This window comes from Ammospiza nelsoni, chromosome 8 (assembly GCF_027579445.1).
Source record: "Ammospiza nelsoni isolate bAmmNel1 chromosome 8, bAmmNel1.pri, whole genome shotgun sequence".
In the NCBI taxonomy this organism is placed as follows: Eukaryota; Metazoa; Chordata; class Aves; order Passeriformes; family Passerellidae; genus Ammospiza; species Ammospiza nelsoni.
In genome coordinates this window covers 16,530,540-16,552,990 of record NC_080640.1, presented here as the reverse complement: position 1 = coordinate 16,552,990, position 22,451 = coordinate 16,530,540, and the positions used below count along the sequence as shown (strand labels likewise).

The 22,451-nt window shown below is 37.6% G+C and overlaps 1 protein-coding gene across 1 annotated transcript in view; it reads left to right on the top strand.

Moving 5' to 3' along the window:
- Positions 1 to 7,906, top strand: part of HECTD2 (HECT domain E3 ubiquitin protein ligase 2) — a 32,457-nt gene extending 24,551 nt beyond the window's left edge. Inside the window, exons 16-21 of the mRNA XM_059477148.1 lie at positions 112 to 186; positions 821 to 908; positions 1,160 to 1,266; positions 2,454 to 2,569; positions 3,189 to 3,332; positions 5,369 to 7,906. Coding sequence (XP_059333131.1) covers positions 112 to 186; positions 821 to 908; positions 1,160 to 1,266; positions 2,454 to 2,569; positions 3,189 to 3,332; positions 5,369 to 5,489 — 651 coding nt within the window. The 3' untranslated portion in view covers positions 5,490 to 7,906. The remainder of the gene's footprint in view (positions 1 to 111; positions 187 to 820; positions 909 to 1,159; positions 1,267 to 2,453; positions 2,570 to 3,188; positions 3,333 to 5,368) is intronic.
- Positions 7,907 to 22,451: the final 14,545 nt, after the last annotated feature.

The following is a 22,451-nucleotide window of genomic DNA, read 5'->3' as shown; positions in this document are numbered from 1 at the left end:
ACAGCTTTTTCCAAGATGCTTTCTATGTAAAACAATGCCGCTGGCATATCCTGGCAAAGTGCATCACTTAATTTTGTAGATTTACTAAATAGTTTTTTACTCATATTGTAGGAATTGGCGCATGGACTAAGTGAACTTCTATCCTATGAAGGCAATGTTGAAGAGGATTTCTACTCAACCTTTCAGGTCATTAAATGCACAATTCTAAGTTGCAGGTGATCCCAGTGCTCACCACCAGGGTCGCTTGGCCAGCTGCTGGTGCATTTCCAGCTCTTTGCTTTTCTGTCTAACCCAGAAGATACTCAAGGTTTACTTGGGTTTTGTATTCACTTTGTCCAAGCAATCTCACTTTTGCAATAGCCTGTTCAGGTTTTTACAGTTTTGCCTGACCTGTGTGTTGTAACTGCTATTTCAGTCAGGAAAGTCTTTTTCAGTTACTCATTGTTTCAGAACACACATACAAGTTAATGAAATTTCATGTTGGTGGTACTTAGTTCCTAGGTGAGCTACAGCAGAGCAAATACCTTCTTAATTGCATTTGCTGCTCCTGTGCTATTCTTTTGTATGAAAAGCTCTATGGCTTCAGAGCCTGCAGGTCAGGTTGACATGCCACTATGTAACAGGGTCAATTTTTGTTCTTGGAATACTAATTTTCTGAGCAATTTGTTGAAAACTGTAATATTTAACTTGTAAAAACCTCACAACCCTCAGAATTACAGCATGTGCCAAAGAAAGGAAGGGAATACATGACATAATCTTTGCATTTGTAAGTATATTGATTTATTTTCCAGTGCTCACCTTGACTCCTCTTTTTCTGTAGGTTTTTCAGGAAGAATTTGGTGTCATAAAATCTTACAACTTAAAGCCAAATGGAGATAAAATTCCAGTCACAAATAGGAATAGGAAAGGTAATTTGACATGTATTAGCCACACATACTTTGCAGTTTTAAGTTTGTCCTTTTTCTCCTTTCTATAAACCTATGCTTTCATAAACAGAGTGTGAAAATGAAATGGCTGTAGTTCTTTCTGGTATGCCTACCAATTTAATGGTATCTAAAACTAAATGCTTTTGTTTTTCATATTCACTACAATTTTAGAGGGCAGAACAAGTTACTGATTAAAATTATTATAATGTAACAAAATAATTTTTTTTTTTTAGAATATGTGCAGCTCTATGTTGATTTTCTTCTCAATAGATCGATCTACAAACAATTTGCAGCTTTCTATTATGGATTTCATAGTGTCTGTGCTTCATATGCATTACTGGTAAGAATAAGTGAAAGATAACTCTTCACTTCTATTTCAAGTATTTGACAATGAGTTATCTAAATTAAATTGCATTGGATGATTTTAAGATTTGGAAAGAATCTTGACTGATCTATAGACTTGATTAATCCAACATAAGTAGAAGAAATTAATCAGAAATTAATAAACTATTCTCTGTAGTGTTTCATTGAAAAGCCATAAATAAAGCTCCAGAAGACAGGTTTATCACTATGTATTCACAGACACATCACAGGCTCTCCAGTGAACGTTTACAAAGTTTCTATGTATTTCCCACATTTAGGAACCGCAGAACAACTGTGTCTGAGTGCTCCTGATGGACTCCTCTGAAAACATATATTGCTTTTTGCAGGAAGAGCACTCAGTGAGGTTGAGATTAAACATTCTTCTATTTTCAGTCCTGTTTGGCTGTTGGAATGGCTTTTTTAAATTTACAGTATCCCTTCTGCACTGAGAAAGAAGAGAAAGTTTCAATTTGTCAGGGATTTTCTAAATTCCAGTGAAATTGGTGAGCTGTGACACCTTGCAGCAAAGTGAGGCGTGCCCAACCACAGGGAAGGTTCTGGAAGGACAATGAGAATCCATTGAAATGCCATGGCATACTTGCATGCAACTTGATGGTGCTGTAGTTAAATAATAAGTGGGCTCTGCAGGTATAGGTTTAGTGGATATTAAACATGGCTTATTGTTAGAAGTATTTGCTTTGCACAGCAGTGTGTACAAGTGAGAGTCAAGTTCTGTCAGTCTCTGCTGCTCAGCTACCCATGCTGGGGACTGGCAGTGCAAATGAAATGAAAGCTGAAATCAGAATTGGCATCAATACCCTCTTTCAGATTTCCATATGTACAAACTTCCTGACTCATTTGTAGTCTGATCACATCATAGGCAAGTCAGTGTAATAAATGTAAAAATGATGAAGAAATGAAGAACATAATATGCTGAAATATTGTGTTGTCCTGTAATTACCTTTCTACTATGTATGGCAGTAAAAGACTCTTCAAAGTGCTGAGCAATTAATTTTTCTATAATCAGTATGTATCAAAGTTAGAGACTTATGTTGAATGATATTCTGTTAATTTTTCTGTAATGACAAAATAAAAAATTAATCTAGTAGCATAATTTCTCATCTTCTTAAAAAAATTAAGTATTTTGTCCTTGATTTTTGGCAGCTACTTCGTCCAGAGGAGGTTGAAATTCTTGTCTGTGGCAGTCCTGAACTGGACATGTCTGCTTTACAGAGAAGTACCCAATATGAGGGCTACCAAAAAACTGATCTGACTATACGGTAGGCCTGGGGTTTTATTCTAATTACTGAGTTTAAAATGTCATGGAATGTTAGTCTTCCAGCAGTAATCTCTTCAAGGATAACCTGAGAAAGACTGAAGTTTTAGAAACCTATTTCTGAATAAGACAAAGACACTACAAAATTGTCATAAGTAGGAAGAATTAGAACCTTAATAGTATGTGTTTACTGAATGTCCTTAAAAGATTATGACTGCATTGAAGTGGAATAGTTTGAAAAGAAAAGCCCCAAATCCTGCATGTGAAGTGTCAGTATTTTCATTATCCAGTCTTCCAAAAATACTTTTTTTACTCAATTCTCTTTGATACTAAGGACATTTATATTAGTGAGTAGAAGGCATTTTTATTTCTATAGATAAGTGGGTTGGGGCATCATTTGGCAAGAGATCATTCAAAAATTAATAGAATATTGGACTTGTCAATTCCTTGCGAATTTACCCTTGTATATTGGAGTACTGCTGATGTCCTATAGATTATATTAATTAAACTCTCAGTAAGTGATATTCACCATGTAGTACTAGTAGTTTTATTATTGTCTTCATACTACTTTTTTATGATATTGCATCTTGCAACTTTTTTTCCTCCCTCTGCCCCGAGCATAGATACTTCTGGGATGTAGTACTTGGATTTTCTCTGGATCTTCAAAAGAAGCTGCTACATTTTGCTACAGGAAGTGATAGAGTACCTGTGGGAGGAATGGCTGATCTAAATTTCAAGATTTCAAGGAGTGAAACATCCACTAATTGGTAAGTAATGTTTTGGATTTTTAAAACTTTTTTCATTATTTTTTTTCCCAAGAGCCCTTATTGCTCTTGAATGTCTTTTTACAGAAGAGCAAATGATTGTGCAAGAAAGAAACTGCATGAACTCCTTTAATTTGCCTTCAGAATGTTATACCCATTAATTGATTGCATGAATTTTAAAAAGAAGGAAATTGTTTTTCCAGTCAGTGTTTACATTTAAGACTGGTAATTATTTATAGGGATTATTTACATGTTTTCAATTCAAATAAATTATTTATTTTTATCATTCCTAACATGACAGCTGATCTAATGAAAATACACCTTGAACTACCACGAATTTTTCTGATTTTTTTTTGAGTTAGATGGCATTATTTATAGCAAGCCAGTTAGTATTTTTTTAATTTTTAAGACTGGGGAAAGTCAGTTTAAATAATTTGAAAGCCTAACAGAAAAACTTGCTGCTCTGAAGCTCTCTGTGAAGCAATAATTACTGGCTTTACCTAGATTTCTCAAACACTTAGAGTAATCAAAATATTTAAATGGAACTATATTTTTCAAAGTCTGAATTTTGCTGGGTTTTCTGTGAAGAGCTGATCTAAAGGCATAAACATAATAAATGTTGAGGTTGTTTTAAATTTAATTTACCTCATTACTGTGATAATTTCTAATGCTTTTCTCAATGAGGTAATAACTGGTTCCAGTAACATTTAAAGGAACATGAAGATCAGATGAGAAATGAAGATAAATCAGTCAACATTGAATCACTCTTTATGTACCTTCTTTAAATTTTTCTCTTTCTTAAAAATGAGAAAATGAGTTTTGAAATAAGTGTGGAATTTAAACTGCTGTAGGTCCATGTTTTGCAAGATAATTTTTACTGTCAGACTGCCTGCATAGGGAAAAATGTAGACACCATCATCACATTGCTCACACAATAGGATCAAAGAATGTAATAGTAATAAAAATTGGCAATTTTAATAAAAGCTTCTCAACTTTCCAAATTCTGAAGCCATAACTCCAGTCCAATTAACAGATCTTCACTGATCATTTAAAGGGCAGGGAGGGGAAAAGTAACTTGGATTTCCAGATCTGGGAGTTCCATCCCTTTTTGAGCATGATTGCCAATGATCAAAGGCCAAGTTGGTGCCATTCAAAAGACTGAGGGATGAAGTTAAGAGAGACCTAGAGGGCTTTTGAGTCACAAAATATGTGTGTCCAACTGTAATACATTTTTTAGTGTGTTTTCCAAATGGCGAGTTGAGCTGCAGCTCATTGCCTTTCTCTCCTGTCTCCCCTCCAAGTTATCAGCTGTAGGACAAGTATATATCCTCAGGTGTCCTTCATGTCACTTGACAATTTAAATGGCAGGAAGTTCCTGTAGCTTTTTATTACCTGTGGCTCATCAAGTTAATCCATTCTAGTGAGAAACAAAGTTTCCAGTGTTTCAGTCAGGCATTCCTTAGCCATATCTCCAGTACATATATTCAAGCTCTCTCTCAGAAGAAACTTGGAAGTGTTGGTATAGCTGAGACCAGAATCTGTGAACTGTTGTTTTTCCAGCATTTCAGTCAGTTCCTCAGAGCTCCCCACTGAGGTCTGTAAGGACCTGTTTTACCAGGCTGAACCCCGAGTTCTGTATCCTTACAGACACAGAACTGTGCTACTGTACCTACTGCAGGACCCACCTTCCTTTTTCATGGTGTGGAGTCTTACTATACCCAGATTCTGTGTTTAGAGAAGTTGTGTGGTACCTGGAGTTTCCAAAATTTGGAAGGAGATGTTTCCAACTTGAAAAAAAAAAAAAAAAATAGAGGGAGGAGGGAGTTGCAGGCAAACAAACTCATCCAAAGTACTTTTGACCAGCAGTGGTGTTACTTGCATTCAACAGAACTTGAACCAACATTGGGATAAATTTTCCTTTTATAGGATTTCTTATTTAAGAAATGTTTAACTGAAAATGTATAGGCAATTGGCAGTGTTCTGGTTCTATGGCATTATTCTTAAATGTGTTTTGCTGGGTGTTTTTAAAATTATTTTAGGTTACCTGTGGCACATACCTGCTTCAACCAGCTTTGTCTCCCTCCTTACAAGAACAAGAAGGAACTGAGGCAAAAGTTAATAATTGGAATTTCAAATGCCGAGGGGTTTGGTCTGGAATAAGATAAAATACTCCAAGAGCAGCATTTTTATGTAGCATTCACTCTCTTCTGATTGTGCCTTTAAGCTTTTCATTGTTATGTCTCTTGATACTGTGCCTGTTTTATTGCATTTAGATAATTTTTTTTAAATTAAATATGAAGTGTATGTTTTTTCCCTGAATGGCAATACATTTGCTGCTTGCTTTGTCACAGAAGTAGCTTTCTTTGTACAAAAAGCTCATCTGTTTGATAAACAAAACCCAACTAAGACAATTCTCAAGTATTAGGTTTTTCTTAATAGCACTTTATTATTAATCATAATTCCTTTACATCACGGTATCCCACTGGGAGAAAATATACAGAATATTTCCCTATTGGTTAATCCCAGTGGCAGAAAAAACAAAACATCAGCATGTAGCTTTTTTTTTTCTTTTTCACAAAGGCAAATAGGAATTTTAGTCTTTATAAAATGTATGTAGTTTTATTATTCTGGTTTTCCTGCTTTGTGAAACCAGCTGTCTAAGAAGTATGTAAATAATGGCCTGTGAAGAAATAGGGTTTTGATAGTGCCATTTACTGCTAAAAAATTATTTTTATGAATAAGAGGTTTTAGATGTTGTATATTCAGCTTTTACACTTGACTGTACAGGAGTGTTAAAAGGTATTTTTTCAGCTTGAGGGGATTCAAGTTCAAGCTACAAGTATTAAGGAATTTGTATGTCCATTCTTAACAGCAAACTAGCCAGATCTACTGTAGCATTATAGTAAACAAAACTAAATATTTAAAATAAATTCCACATCTGGTGAAATGCTTTAGGAAAACAGTTATATCCACAACTGGTGGAAAACTGATATAGTGTATTATGGTATCATTTTTTTGCAGCAACTTTGCTGAAAGTCTTAAACAAGCTGTGACAAAAGTGAACACAATAACATTTCTGAAGAATGTCGCAACTTTCATTAACTTTGAGACCAGCATTTAAAAATGTTTTGTGTTTTCACTGCACAAACTTTGTGAAAAAAATTATTGGTATGTCTGCTCTGAATTAGTAAATTAGCAGCTAGGGAAGAAATGGTTCTAAAATACTGAAATAATTGTAAGTCTGGGTTTTATTCATTAAATGGAAAGACTTTGTCAGCATGCAGTATAGTTTTAAATTTGAACAGCTACTGTGTGTTCTGTAGATTTTTCTTTCAGCTGAATAAGGCCCAGATCATTTGAGACACTTTGGCATCTAATTTGTCAGCTTTCCCCGTTGACTTCTGCAGGGGCATGGATGCATATCTATCTTGTAGTGTCTGTATTCAAATACTATATTGGTCTTCTTTCCTTCTCTGTATTATTTTCATACAATCAACAGATTTATGAAGGATTAACAAATTAATCTGTCTAATTCATGCTTTCAAAGCTGTTCTGGATATTCTTCAATAGCTAAGTGTAAATTTTATTTTTTTATTTCTCCTAAAAAAGTTACTGGTGATGTTACTGTTTTATTAAGGCAGAGATAAATATTAGGATATTTTAGAATATTTGACACTGTATTCATAGTGCTGTCATTGAAACCAGTAATAAAATTTCCATTGGCTTTAGCCTGGAACTGTGCTAGGTTAGCATGAAGTGTGCTAAAAGCAGCACTGAAAAATTCTGCATTTTTTCATTGTATCTCCCAGATGGAGAATTTAAAATTAATTTTAACTTGAAGGATTTCAGATGTTGAGAAATAAATTAAACTTTCACTGTTGCACTGAATGAACTAGATAGCTGCAAGCAATGTTAAATTTCTAACACCTGAATGTGGATGTAAGTAGGAAACCTGGAAACAAGGACCTACAGCCTTTCCTCTCTTTGGAGAATTGGATTCATCAAAGGTTGGCTTATGAATAAATAGCTATACAGTTTATCTGAAAACATGGCAAATTAGCCAAAATATTTTTTTAAGGCTTAAACCTGCTTTTAATAACTATTTATCTACTATTGTTAAAATAAGAGCTTTATCTTTTCTCCTTTTCACTGAATTGCACTTTGCCTTCTGTTCAGTTTTATTTATTGAAGCTTTTTTTGAGATAATGTGTAATATTACCTCAGAATTCTAAAAATGCTATTGTATTTGCATCAGTTTTTAAATCAGTTTGTCATTCAAAGACATTTTATATATTTCCTGATGTTGATAAATTAAATAGTAAATTTTGTATTTGTTAAAGGAAAGCATTACACTGTATTTATGAAAGAAGCCTCTGATAATTTTAAAAGATTTATTCAATGGTGTTTTGTTGTTCTTGTGTCTTGCCCTGTAACCCACAAATCTTTTTTATCTCCGTCATTGTTTTGTACTGTACAAAAGAAATCTTGTTTGTATAAACTTGTTCACTACTAAGTATCTATTTTTATGTATCAAAATTGTCCAGTCATTAAATCAAGTATTTCAAATGCTGACCTCACTTGTATAATGTCATATTTCCAAAATTGGTCATAATGGGTATAAAATTATGATCAACCTCTCTGGTTTTGGTTTATTTTTCTCTTGAGAAGTCTTTTTTACCATAACAGTTCTGCTAAAACATTGCATAGCTCACTGAGAAGAAACTAAGTTCCAACAACCAGACATACATCAAGACTTAAATTTCGTATTTACCGTCAAAATTACAGGTGTTCTGGTGCATCCCATGGTGTAATAATGCTGTAAAATAGGATGGATCTTCAGCATGGATCCAGCTGGGGTTGTTCCAAGTGGAGAAGAGAAGGCTTTGGGGACATGCAGTTGCAGCCTTCCAGTACCTGAAGGGGGCTCACAAAAAGGAGGGAGAGGGACTTTTTATATGGGGAGATAGCAGCAGGACAAGGAGAAATGGTTTTAAACTGAAAGAGGGCAGGTTTAGATGAGATGTTAGAAAGAAGTTCTTTATTCAGAGGATGGTGAGGCGCTAGAACAGGTTGTCCAGAGAAGCTGCAGATGCCCCATCTCTGGAAGTATTCAAGGCCAGGCTGAATGGAGCCCTGAGGAACCTGATCTGGTGAATGGCTGGGAGGGTTGGAACTATGTCATCTCTAAGGCCCCTTACTACCCAAAGCATTCTATCATTCTGTGATTCTAACTTAATTTTCCTTTTTTTTTAACTACCTCAGTTGCAAGACGACTTGGAGGTGCAAAGCCACAAGCTGTTGTATGTTTTTCTGCCTAATTTGAACACAAGTCAGGATGGACAGGTAACAAGAACGTGGTGCTTTCTCACGGACACAGGTCCTGGTCACAGAACTGTTACCTTTGTACCACTCAAGTTACCTACAGATGGCAGCAAAGATGAAGATTGAAACAATTTAATTAGAGGTCAGACTTTCCTCTTAGCTAACAATAGATATTATAAATGCACATAATGAAGAAAAAAATAGTGTCTTAAAAATTTATGTCACAATTAATAGCAAATTTGCAAAGTCAAGAAATATAAATTGACTTATAGCAAACAAATATGGAGAAAGGAGAAGCAGATTCTTGTGTCTAGTGCTGGGTTTTCAAAGTGTCATCTCTTTTCATTAGGAGTTCCTAATGTGGTTTGGGACCAATAAAAGACTCTGCCAAAACCTCAGACAGGAGATTGGTTATACCTGCTCTCTGACCAGCCAATAGCCTCAAGACTGATATTTGGAAAGAGCTTAGAACACCTGGCTTGCCTTATCTTGTTTCAGGTAGGGATCAGAAGGCTGGCACTGCGGCTTAAAATTGAAATGCTGTATTTCCTTTCAATTTTTTGGCCAAAAGTGGTGAGATTCCTTCTCTCTAGTAGCAGTTGGTGTTGGTACTGGTTGAGTTGCTCCAGAAGCAAATGTCCTACCCATTGTTAATCTTCATAGCTTCAGAGCTCCTTCTTGAAAAAACGAAAATATCTGAAAGGTCACTCAAAGCCTCTGGTTTCATGTCCTGACCGTGAGATAATAATATTTTTTTTTTTTTCTTCTAGAGCCCCTGGTTTTCTTCCAATGAATTTGTTTGGGTCAAGTAATTTTTGAGTCTTTTTTGGGAGAATTTTTTTGGAGTTTTGGTTTGGGTTTTGGGAGTTTTGAGGGATTTTTGGTTTGCTTTTTGTTGTTGTTTTTTGGGGGGGGGGGGTTTGTTGGTTTTGTTGTTGTTGTTTGGTTGGTTTGGTTTTTTGGGTTTTGTTGGGGTTTTTTTGGTCGATTGGTTGGGTTTTTTGAGGGTCTGTAGTGGGCAATGTGTTGTTGGAGTTCCTTGTACTTTTAAAAATTCATGTGTATAAGAAAATAATGAGGTGGCCTGGACTGCCACAGCTGTTTCTCTTGTGTTAGAAATGTTCTAATTAATAGTGAAGTAGGTTTTGTTGTTAAATTAATGAGCAAAAATGGCCCCCAGTGATCTGCACCTTTCAAATTGTTAATTAAATTTTTACTGAATTCTTTGAACCCCAGTGCCTTTATGTAAAACACAACAGATCAAGGAAGATGGAGAGATTTTTTTTCTGATGATCTGGTGAAGCAGTTGCTCATTAAACTCTGGAAAGGTGGGAGAGGTTCAGATAAGTTGGGCAGAGTAAGTTCAGTTCTGGACTCTTCTGCAGTACTAGAGTTAATAATAGAGTTAAGTAATACCTATATGCATAATGAAAGGATATATCAATGAATGTCTTGTGTGTTTTGTGTTCTACTACAGCAAGGCTTCATTTACTATTTTTCTTTTTGGCATCAATTTAATGATTTGGTACTTGTAGTGAGTGAGACTTTTACTTTTTGATGCAGTACTTTCTTCCCATGATAGTCATTCTCGATTCTGTAGATACATGATGTTCAGGTTTAATTTAAGAGCTTCTTGTTTATTTGCTGCTTTAACTCTATAGCATGATTTCTATTAACCAGGAGAGATGAATCTGTTCTCAGAGAGTTGTTAGTTATCTTCTCACCAGGATCTCTGGCTGTTGCCATACTATGGATAATAACAATCCAGCCTCCACTGGCATTACCAGAACAGGACTATTTGTAGCTACATTATGTAATTCAAACATCTTGTCAAGGGCTGAGTTTACTCAGTGTACATTCAATCTCTGCTCTAGCAGAGAGCTAGAACATGAATTTCTTTTGCTATTTGTTTTGTGTCAGTAGCAGTACTGTGAAAGTCAAGAACTGTGTTTTGTCCTCTGGAAAAATCAATCCAGCTGGATATATAGTAGGTAGAGCACAGTCACTTTTGAAAGCCATGGGGTTTAAGCTCAAACATGTGGATCTTGGTTTTGGTTGTCTTCTGGTGAATTTATGAACCTCACAATCTTGGTCTCCAAAGACTTTATACTGCCTGGGGCTTTTAATAGTTGGCCTCAATTAGTGGTAATGTGCCAGACTGAGCAGAGAAGGCAACTTGATTTTGTCATCTTGCTCAACTGCTCTAAAGAGGGATCTTTTCCCAGCTCTTTCTGGATTCCAAGATGGAAAGTATCTTGCTCGGATACTTGAACACTATGACAAGACATTTTTTGTATATTAAATGCATATTAATTCTTTTTCCTTTATTAATAGAAAAATTTATTTAACCATAGCAGATAAATGTGGCCTGTGTAAAACAGAGATGAGCACAATAGCAGAATAGAAGAAATTTACTTCCTTAGCATTTTGATGGAATTGCTTTTTAGTTAGAGAAATCTAATTTTATTTCCTTAGCTGATGAGGCTAAATTTTTCTAGGGTAGAATATCTTAGAGCTCTTAAGAGCTGAAAATATTTTCTTTAATTCAATAACTGTGTTAGATAAAGCTAAAATTTGAATAAAGTACGCATTTTCCTACATGTGCCTCTCTGTATTGCTTATTGCATTGTCCGATTGTACTGATATTAATGAAGTGTTCATCATTTTTCTTTTGAAATTTCAACATATCTGGCAATTTTTGTTGTGAAAGAAAAGCTTTCCCAAACATTGAAGGCAGTCAGTATTCATTCAAACTGAAAGTTTTGAAGTGATAACAGACATTTGTTCCTGTTGCATATCAACAAGCTCACTGCATTTTGGTTTGGGTGGTTTTGCTTTAGGATCCAGAATCTATTCAATATCATATTTCTGCACATTGGTTGAAATGCATTAAGCTGTTACATCAAATGGCACATTCTGGAAGGTGAAAACTCTCTTTCCAGTAGCTCATGCTACTGGAAGGTACAGCAAATATGTGAAAAGAATTCCAAGTTAATAATTGGTTTTTGTTAAAAGTTAATTGCTTTGTTATTTGCCAGATAGGGGCTGAAATCTCCTGGGGTGTTACAGCCAAGCTGTGTTTGAATTACCACGGGGATGTTTGCTTTCTTCTATTGATCGTCTCCCAGAGCATGCTGGCCCAGTTTCTACTGGTGATGGGTTTCAAATCAGGGTGTTTGCATGGGTGCTTTAATTTATTTCTTATACTGACAATTAAATACCCATTCATTCTTCATTTCAAAAAGGGAAGTCAGTTTCTTCAGCAGTCTATAATGTTGGCCAAAAACTCTCAGGTTCAGAACTAAAATCTCAATGAAATTAGTTTAGAAACTGTTTTATTTTCCTATACCAGATTTTAAACATCAAACACCATCTTATAATCAAAGGTGTTGAGGCAACATCAACAGGTGTGTCTTCTGTTCCTCATTCCCTGGTTGTTTTTGTGTCAACTGCTGTAGGCATGTAACAAAAACATGGGAGATGTGGATCTTGGTTTTGGTTGTCTTCTGGTGAATTCAAGTTTTTACATGAACTGGAATTTTTTTATCTCTTTGCTTACATCCTCATGTGGTAGCTGTTACAGGTGGCTTTCACCTGTAACTGTTGGCAATGGGTACACTTCAGCTGGGATCTGAAAGTGTAATTGCTTGCATCATTTTTCACATCATTGTTCAAAAGAAAAATTGACCTTTCTGTGTTTCTCTTCCCTCTTCAGGGCACCTTCACACATCAAGGCTTTTCTATTTTATGATGCAAAGGTAGTCTCACTTCATCTTTTCCCCTTGAATTTCTTCTCAATTTTTTTGTTGCTGGCTTTATTAATAGGGCTTATTAATTCTATGTGACATAAGCACAGCTGCTATGCTTAATCATACATTCAGTTAGAATTTTCATACTTGTAGGTGTATTGGGAAGATGAAATTGCTACTTTCATGCAGCACAACCAATCCTTGATTAATTTCTCCTGTCATTGCTTATAGCAACAATCTGCATTCTTTGTATAGTTCTGCTGCCTTTCACCATGTTCAAGATCTGCTGTCATTCATAATACAGTAGATATGTAATTGTAGAATGATAAAGAAATAGAGGCTTTCACTTTGAATTTTCCTAGATTAGAAAATCATCCCACTGGCTATTTGTGAACATTTTTTCTAGGGTTTTGTTTTTTTCTTCACTAGGTATTGGATTTTATTTTGTATTTTCTCAAAACACTGGGTAACTTAGGGGAATTTAACAGGCATTTTAGAACAGAATTGTCACTTGAACTTACGAGTTATTCAGCTTGTCTGTCCTTATCCTAGCTAAATGTGATGTCAATCCTCTCTTTGCAGCACATCTTCATAAATCAAAATGATTCTAATATTGAGGAAGAACACATAGATAAAGCTGCTGCAAAAGGATAATGACTTTTGTCTATAGGGTGCAACTTGTAAATGTGTCTCTGTCTCTTAAAAACAAAAAGAAAGGCAGATTAAAAATAGTGGGTTCAAGGTGGTGGCAGAGGGAAGTGGAGAGAATTGCTGTGCTGTTCTCTCATTTTTGAGGAGCTAGACAGACGCTACATAGTGAAGATATCCTGGAACAAAAATCCCTCAGGGATAATTCTACAAGCTTCAGATCGGTCATTATAACTCAATCTGCTCTTCATTTTTGTTGCCACTAGCTTATTATTTGAATTACCTTGGGCATGTTTGCTCTTTTCTCTACTGACCTTGTCATAGCCCATGCTTACCTAATTTCTATTAGTAGTGGGTTTCTCCTGCTTTGGATGTCAGAATTGAGCAAATGAGCCCCACTTAGGAGGTCAGAAAGAAGCCAAGGCTTGTCTTGGACCATATGACATCCCAGCCTTTTCATCAATATGTAGAAAGCTGAAGAGTTTATCAGTATCTGCCTCAAGTCTGTCTAGAGGGACCCATTTTTAAGCCAGCCTGATCAATGCTGGTGGGAGACCTTGTTTGCTGAGCCAGCAGAGAGGCTGCAGCAGGGTTTGGCAGTGCAGCAAGCCAGCTTCAGCCCTTCCCTTCAGCTCTGAATGCTTCCCAGTTTTTCACTTTGAAGTCATTGCCACTTGTTTGTGTCACTCAGTCAAGAAAGGCTAGGTCACAGCTGAAGCTCACTGGATATCTTGGCTCTGTATTCCATTGATGATTTCTCAATCTTTTTCAAACAGGTTTTGCTAGAAATTGATAAGTGGAGGTGAGCAAATAAATTTGAAATGTATGCTTGTTACTAAATTGATAGGATTAGTAGATCAAATACTAGCCATTTATTTTGAAGAAAATAATTATTAAAAAAACCCCACCATCTATCTGCCTTTTTTAGGTTTCATTTGCTCGTGCTTTGCAGTATGTGACCACAGAGCTGTCCTGTAAAATACCCTAAATGCAAAACCCTGGAGTGCTCAATTTCTGCCATTGGCATTCTTCCCTAATTAGGTGCATACAGGTATCACTGTTATTACTTCACTCAATTTGAACCCCAATTTCTTTTCAAGTCGAGGGTCAGAGAAAACCAGGAAGCAGGAGATGCTTGTGTTTTGGATGGATCAGGTACTACTATCAAGTTATCAACCAATTGGTTGGTGACTTTTCTTCACTTTTTTAAATCAAGCACAATTTTGAAAATGTGCAGCATTGACATCATTGCTTCATTTGTCTCAGTTATTGCAGATTAAAAGGCAAAAAATCTGCACCAACCACCATCTTAGAGCTTTTTAGTGGTAATAGCAAAGAAATTTTCAGATAGCTTATCAAACCTAAAAGCAGTGATATAAAAAGATTGGAGAAATTTATTGTTAAGATCAGAGTTTTGTCACAATTATTGAATATTACCAGTCCAAAGCAGTTAAATAAAGTACTCTCATATTACCTTAACATGGTGGGTATTATATGTCCATTATAACTTGTAAAACTGGGTAACAGCCTTTCCCATCTCCCTCATTATTTAAGCCTAGGCAGAATCACAGACAATATCAAACCACATGTTGGCAACTTAGATATAACGAAATAGATTTGTCATTTTTAGGTATGTAAGGGGAGCTTTTTGGATTTTGTTTCAGTGGATTTATTGGTGGGGTTCCCAGACTGCCCATAAGCAGGGCACAGGCTGGCTTTGGCTGAAATAAAACACCGAGGTAACTCTAGGGCAATGTTCTACTTTCTAACTGCTCCTGACCTTCCCAATTACATCTAGCCAGTAGTGTAAGTGCTTTTTTCAGCAATGACTTAGTTTTCTAGTAAAGATGTCTGATTTTTGCAGTAAGATAAATACAGATATATACACAGTGTACATCAGAAATTACATTTTATAAATAGAGCATCCATAAAGTACAGCTACAGGCATATTTGCAGCTATTCAAACCTGTTGTAATTATCTCTTGTGCATTCAGACCCTACTGGAGGTTTTCATTTGATCCACGATTGCTGATAAAATTTAATGGCTGATTTCAACTGATGAGCTTTGTGGGGAGAAATATTTGATTTACAAAGTGAGGAAAGTGTCATGCTTTTCCATCTGTCTCATTCAACACTCAGGTGGTCAGAGCATTTACCAGTGAGTGGAGGAATTGGCATTCTGAAGGCAGGAGTTGAATTTTTGTTGTTGGTAACCCTTGAGTTCCTAAATCTGTGGTTTGAATCAGCAGAAGGAGGCTGGTCCTCTCCTCCTCCAGGTGAGCATACTGAGTCACTCACAGAGAGAACAGGGCTCTCCCACCATCATGAGTGCTGCATGAGCTTTTAACTTCTGCAGTTGCTCTTGTTAAACATCTCCAAGTGGAATAAAAGCTTCATTTCTACTTCAGTGGGAATCGTGGCCTTCTACTTCCTCACTTCAGGAAAATAAAATAGCCCCCACTTCATTTTTGTTTTGATTTATCTTGGGACCCCACCCGTACTTTGTCCAGGTGTGAGGGTCCCAACACAAGAAGGACTTTGACTTGTTGGAGCGAGTCCAGAGAAGGGCCACTAAGTTGATCTCAAGTCTGGAGCACCTTTCCTATGAAGACAGGCTGAGGGGCTACAGGACAGCTGGAGAGGCACCTTTGACAAAGGTTTGAGGTGGTAGGACAAGAGGAATTGGCCTTAAGCTGTGGGAGGGAAGGTTAGATTATATATTGGGGAGAAATTCTTCACTGTGAAGGTGGTGAGACACTGGAATATGATGCCCAGAGAAGTTGTGGGCTCATCATCCCTGGAAGTGTCCAAGACTGGGCTAAATGGGGCTATGAGTAAGCTGGTCTAGTGGAAGGTGTCCCTGCCCATGTCAAGGAGTTTTGAACAAGATGATTTTTAAGGTCCTTTTCAACCAAAGCCATTCTATGATTGCATGATTTGATAATAATCTTTGTTTCCTGTAAATCTTATGATTTGTTAGCTGAACCAAATATTATCATGCTCAGCAGTCATGCCTGAAACCCTCCCTCCTACTCAAAAGCCAGATGTGACCCATGGACAAAAGGGGCAAGTATTCTGAGAAGTCTGGTAAGTCTAAAAACTAAATTACCATTCTTCTTTGTATCTCAGTGTGCAATTTTCCTGAGCAATGTGCAAAAATAACAAGCCAGGAATACTTTATTGGCTGAAAATACAGAGAATACTGTGAAAGCCATGCTGGAAAATTATCCAGTTATTACATAGAACTAACTTCTTTTTTTATTATCAAACTCTGAAAATTGCGTGTTTTTATCCTTATATCAGCACTACAGTCTCTGGGCTGCATTTAGCCTTCAAGCCTTCATAAACCTCTGACCAAGCTGCATTCTGAAGCACTGAAAGGATTCTTTTCTCTGGAGTAACTGCCTTCTCTCTGGGGAGCTCTGGTGTTGGGTCGGGCTGGGAGCTCAATAGCCACTAAGTGGAGCAGGCAGGGAACCTCTGCATCCCACACTCATTCACCCTTCACATCAGGTGTGGGATTTATTTCCTCATGCCAATTTGCTTTCTTGTGTGAGAGGAAGAGGCCTTATCACCAGTTCTTACTGTTACTTTTTAATATGCAAGTCCACATCCCACACTGCATAGTAATTCTGTGTGAACAAGCAAGATTTAAGGCATCCTAAAATTTCCACTTCTATAACATATGGGGGGGATTTTTATGTATGATTTTTTAGTGGGTATTTGCAAGAGCCATACCAGTCAGTGAAAATGTATTACTGCTTTCTAGGCCATTTCTTCTGCAAAACTCTCCATTGAGTTGCAGATAATTAAAAAAACAAGTTTAATTGTTTTTTGCAGATTTTGTTAGTAGGAAAATCTTTGAATTTCAAGTTCTGGAGGAGAGCACGCCTATGGCACTTTGTAACTCCATCACTGAGCTGTTTTGACTGTTTTGCACAAAATCATGTTCAGATTTGAACCCAACCTGGATTTAATGACTTTTGTTTCTCTGTTCCACTCATTAACTGGGGCCTTTTTCATCTGGGTAAATTGAAATACAGAAAGCTTTGAAAAATACTATCTTGAAAAATATGCATTTGGAGCCTCAATAAGACTTTGAATTTTTAATATGTTGAAACATTTTAAGCTGAAAATAATCTATTTTTATTATAAAGTTTTGAGCAGTTCTGCAGAGATAGGTGTTGAGAATGCTGTGCCATTTGCATTATGAAGCATATCCTGTTAAAGTACTTATTCAAGCCCATGAAAATGTTCAGTGATTTCAGAAAGCTTTGGATGAATCCCATACTTGCCAACTTGTAAAAATGCTGTCATTACAGAACTCAAGTTTTGACTGTAGGAATTTCAGTTTGACAACTTGATTGGCAAAGACTTTAATACAACTATTTATATACTCAGTGGTTTACAAAATATGTTCCCCAAACTTAACAACTTCATGATTCTTTCCTTATTTATGGAAATCATAACTTTGTGCATAGCATTGCAATCTGCACAATGAAAAGGCATATTTCAATCTTTATTTTCTAATACTTCTCCCCTTTATCAAACTTGGATATTTTGCAAATGTTTATATAAAGCACAGAGCACACCAAAACCACAGAAAGCTGTTATCCCCTCTGTATATTCCTAAATTGCCTTATCATTAAGTTACCTCTTATAAATCCTTGAAACACAAATACTTTCAGCTGTAATTGAGGAGGTGGTGTTTCAGGTAAATAGCATTCCTGTAGGTTTTCCCCTCTGCCTTGAAGTACTGTTGCACCGAATATTATGCCTATTTCTCAAGGAACCTCTCATTCTTTAGTGAACTGATTTTTGTCAAGATGAGGAAAGTAGATTGAAATGGGCTTATAATTCTCCAATCTGTGGGAGTGACCATAATCAGCTGCAGGAACACTGTGGTTCTGAATAGACTATGAAGAAAAGAGAAAAACAGCATGAGCACTTTTGTGTCTGTTTCCCATGGGTATTTATGCAGCATACATTTAAACATTTTTACATGCATCCTGTTCATTTGAGAATTAATAGTACCATAAATTAGCTGCTCAGATTCTGTGTTTGGGCTTAACTGTGCCTACTCACATTCCAGTATAGCTCCTCTGGTCTAGATGAAATTGTGCCTGAGATGAATTTGACCATCGATTCCCTTCCAGGACTCTGCATCACTGGGTGCAGTTGCCCTGAGGATGTGGCTGCTGCAGGGGGTACAGACCTGGCACTGATCTGCAGGCAGTGCCTTCCTTACAAACACTCTCTTGCAAAACTGTTGACCATTTTTGAATGTTTAGTTTGGAATAGTGAGGGTGAATGAATAAAGTAAATCGTTGTCCAGAATGTTTAACCTTTGCAGTTTCTGCAGGTAGGTGTTTGTGTTGGTGTCTCAACATGGGTTTGTATAACTCATCACCTTTAACTTCATCGCAGTCACATTTTGGAAATACTTCTAAGACAACAACAAAAAAGACTACTCTTCCAGTCTAACTGTTTTTTATAATTTATTCTGAAATAGTTGGGTGTTTGTCCCCTACTCACTTGATCTGTTGCTGTTTTTCCCTCTGTTTCAATAGGAGATGAGGTGTTAGCCAGTTGTCCTCTAAAGTTGTTGAGGAACTTTGAGTCAGTCCGAGGCAAGAAATGCTGTTGATAGGTTGGCACAGAGTTCATGTGGAGAGCTTGCTGGAGTCATGTATATTGTCAGCACCAAGAGCTGTGACTCAGTATTTGCAGAAAGACATCTATTCAAACAAGCAGAGCCATCCTCCATCCTAAAGGTTCGAGTTCACACTAGGCAGGAATCTGCCCCTAAGGCTTTATCTCCACATAAATCCTCACTTCGGTGTGATGGAGTGTTTGCCCAAAAGAGTGCTGACACTTTAGATTTTAGAATGTAAAAAAAAAAAAAAAAAAAAAAAATCTGTTCTTAAAAACCCTGAAAGTATTTCCTCTGCAGGGACATACACAGTCTTGTGTTATAAATTTTTTAACCATTGTTAAAAAATTTATCTAATTCCAATTCACCACCTAATTACCTCTACCTTTTAAATATAATAATGCATTCTTGAAGCGCAGTAGAGCTTTCACTTAATGCTGAGATTTGTGCATTGTGGACATCAGACTACTCAGAGTAACCTGGTGTCTGGCATTTGCTCTCTAAAGCTGAGTTTGTGGGCTCTGGCCCCACCAGTGGTCTGGTTCATCAGCAGGAGCTTTCTCCTGGCAAAGGGCTCTGCCTTCAGTCCCAGTCCTAGTGTCACAAAACTGTTCAAATGGAACTATAGTTTAATTTACCTTTATTTAATTTAGCTTTGTTAAAGGTGAGCTCTCTCTTCTTCAAGGGTGAAATTGCTGATTTTGAGGCGATAATTTCCCTTGTTTATGCTCTTTCAAGTCTTCTGGTAACAGTCCACAGGGGAGGAACCCAACATTGCTTCTCCAGGATGAAGCCAAAGCCTGTTTGTGAGCTGGACTGGATTTGCAGCTGAGGGAACAGCTTCTTGTGCCAAGGCTATCAACCTGTCCTCTCAGTAACAAGGCTCTTGTTAGTAGTAGTGTGTTAGCATGACTTGGCAATCACAGGCATGCTTCAGGCAAGCAAAAACACCATTTCAAACTATTCTTGAGCATCTGTCCAATACTCTCACTGTCATGTCTCATTGCAGACACTTCTCTTAAAGGTGAGCACAAGCAGCTTGCAGAGGGATGGGGAATGAAGCAAAAGAAACTAGAGTTTATGTTCTTTTTACCTAAAATTCCTGATTTTGTGAATTTAGGTTTGCACTAGGCCTTGTCTGTGACAGCAGCTGCCTCTGAGCCTCCATGAGCAAAGTGTATTTGGCTGAGCCCACTCCTCACACACTTCCTTCTGCTCTAGTCAGACTTCTGAACATCAGCAGGCAGATGAAAAGGGAAATGGCAGGCAAGGTAAAGTACCCCTGTCTACCCCCATGCATTCCCAAGCCCTGTGTTGTTACCAGATCAGTAAGACAGCGAGTGATCACAGGATGCAGAAGATTTCAAAAGCCAACTCATCTATCTGGTGCCAGGAAACAAAACAAAGCCAAACAAACAAACAAAAAAAGAAAACAAAAAACAAACAAACAAAAAGCCCCACCAAAACTACCAGGTGGGAATGGTTCATCTGCCACATGAGCCACAGCATGTCATAGGAGCCTGCTCACCCCTCTGGTGCCAGTTTGCTGCTGAGGCAGAGCATCAGCATCTTGAGCAGCTGATGGCAAGAGGCAGTATCTCATGCCAGTTGTAAGGTCATGAATACAGCAATAAATCTGCAAGGATTTCAGTAGCAAGGCCTGTCCCGTTTCCCTAAGGCTGGTCGTGTTGCTAAATCTGATCTGAAAGCTATGTATCTGTTGTAAATTATCCTTTCCTAAGCCCTTTTCCAACCTCCACAAATTTTCTGCAAAACCAGATGGGGATTTAATCACTGTTCTGCTTTTTCAAGCTTGCCTCAGGATTAGTATTATAAAAATCAAATAGGAAGGTAATGAAAGTACATCTTCTTGGCAAGGTGTATCTTTGGGGAATAGTCAGCTAATGCCGAGATTAAATTCAAAGCTGATACATGCATGATAAAACGGGATAATACAATTTACAAAATTATATAATATTTTAAATTCAGGCTCTGATACATTTTGGGTGTCTGCCTTCTCTGGGAGATGAGTCTCTTGTGAACCACTGAGGTACCAAAGTCCTTCTTTCCAGCAGCTAGACACTCTACATGGTTATGTCAACTTAGCAGGCCATTAAATTTCCACCCAGGAATAGTAGGCTGTTACATCCACTGGTATATTGGGACTGGCAGTTGGTTACTAATGTCCCTAATACTTTCATCACAGCTGGCATTTTATGAATAAAGATACAAATCTAGCTCTGAATGTAACTCATTTCCTGCTATGAGGCATAAATATGTTTGTGGGAACTTAGATGATAATGTTCATTCCCATTGCAGGTGTCTTTAATGGGCAGCCATATAAAGATCCAAAGTTGATTATCTTTCCTATCTTGCACTTCACTGAAGTGCATTTGCAAGGTACCAAAAGAATGTTTTGTAAAACTGTTCAGTTAGAGCAACAATAATCAATGTTCAAGGTGAGCTCTCATTCAAATATGAAATTGCTGATTTGCAGAAGGAATGATTCCTCTGGAAATCATTATGTAAGGTCCAAATTATAATGTATTGCTTTATAAGTGGACTTTTGAGGCTTGCTGCAGAAATCTCTAGTCTGAATACAGGTTTAGATGAAAAGAACAAGTAATAATTTTTGATAAAATTCTTTAGACTTCCCATTATAATTTCTGTGGGACTCTTTCTATAAAATTCAGACTTCATTTTTATATTCTGTGAGATTTTTCCATGACATAATTACAATTTTTAGGTTTCTTTTGATATTTTTGCTATTCTTTTTTTCTTCTTACAGACAGTCGTACACCTTGGAGAGTAAGTGCAAGTGATTTGATGGAAAATGAAGGGGGTTTTGTGATGAAGGAACTGGCCTGAATCTCCAGAGATCTAGAAAGGGCTTCTGTGCAGGGCACCTGGCTCTGTATCAGAGCTTTTGTGTGATCCAGGGCAGGCAGAAGCTGGCACCCAGGTGCAGCTGGGCATGGGGAGCAGACAAGGCACATTGGCCATGGAGCCTGGCTCTGGGCAGAGCTTGCTGGCTCCACACTATCTCTGCAGGAGCAGTCATGGTCAGGCCTGGGGCTGTTCCTGGTGTGACCCCAGCTGATGCTCACCAGGGTTTAGGCAGAGTCACCAGCGTCCCACAGGCCTGCCCAGCCCCTGTTTGCCTGGTGAGCACAGCCACAGCTCCTGGGGCCACAGGTGTCCCAGGTGTCACCTCCACCACCGCCTGCAGCCTGCACACAGCAGCACCCACCCAGCTTCAGTGGAGCTCGGGGGTCCCTTTAGCTCTGTCCCTTTCCCAGGAGCTCAGCCCAACCACAGCAATGTTCCACTCACTCTCCGCAGCTCTTTCCAAGGCTCCAGTGATGCTCTTCCCTTCTCATTGCAGGTCCCAGACAACTCCTCCAGACAATGCCTGCATAACTGGAGGAAGCCACAGACCTCTCTCTGATAAGGTGAGTGTGATTATTTTGCTTTTTGGATTTAGTACAGCCAACTCATTCCCTGAGCTGCATAGTTTGTGTGTGACATGATTATTTGCAAACATTGGCGTGCTTTGTTACTGCTGTGGTTTGAAAACCAATAGCCTTTACCTGGGAATTATGGTATGTTGTCAATTTTCTCAAATAAGGGTGCAACAATATTGGTAGTTATTTACCCTAGAGTACACCAGATGATCTCCCTATGCTTCGGTTTTTCCATATAAAAAAGTGAGAGCAGTGCAGTGTCTTATAAAAGCTCCTGATACTGAAG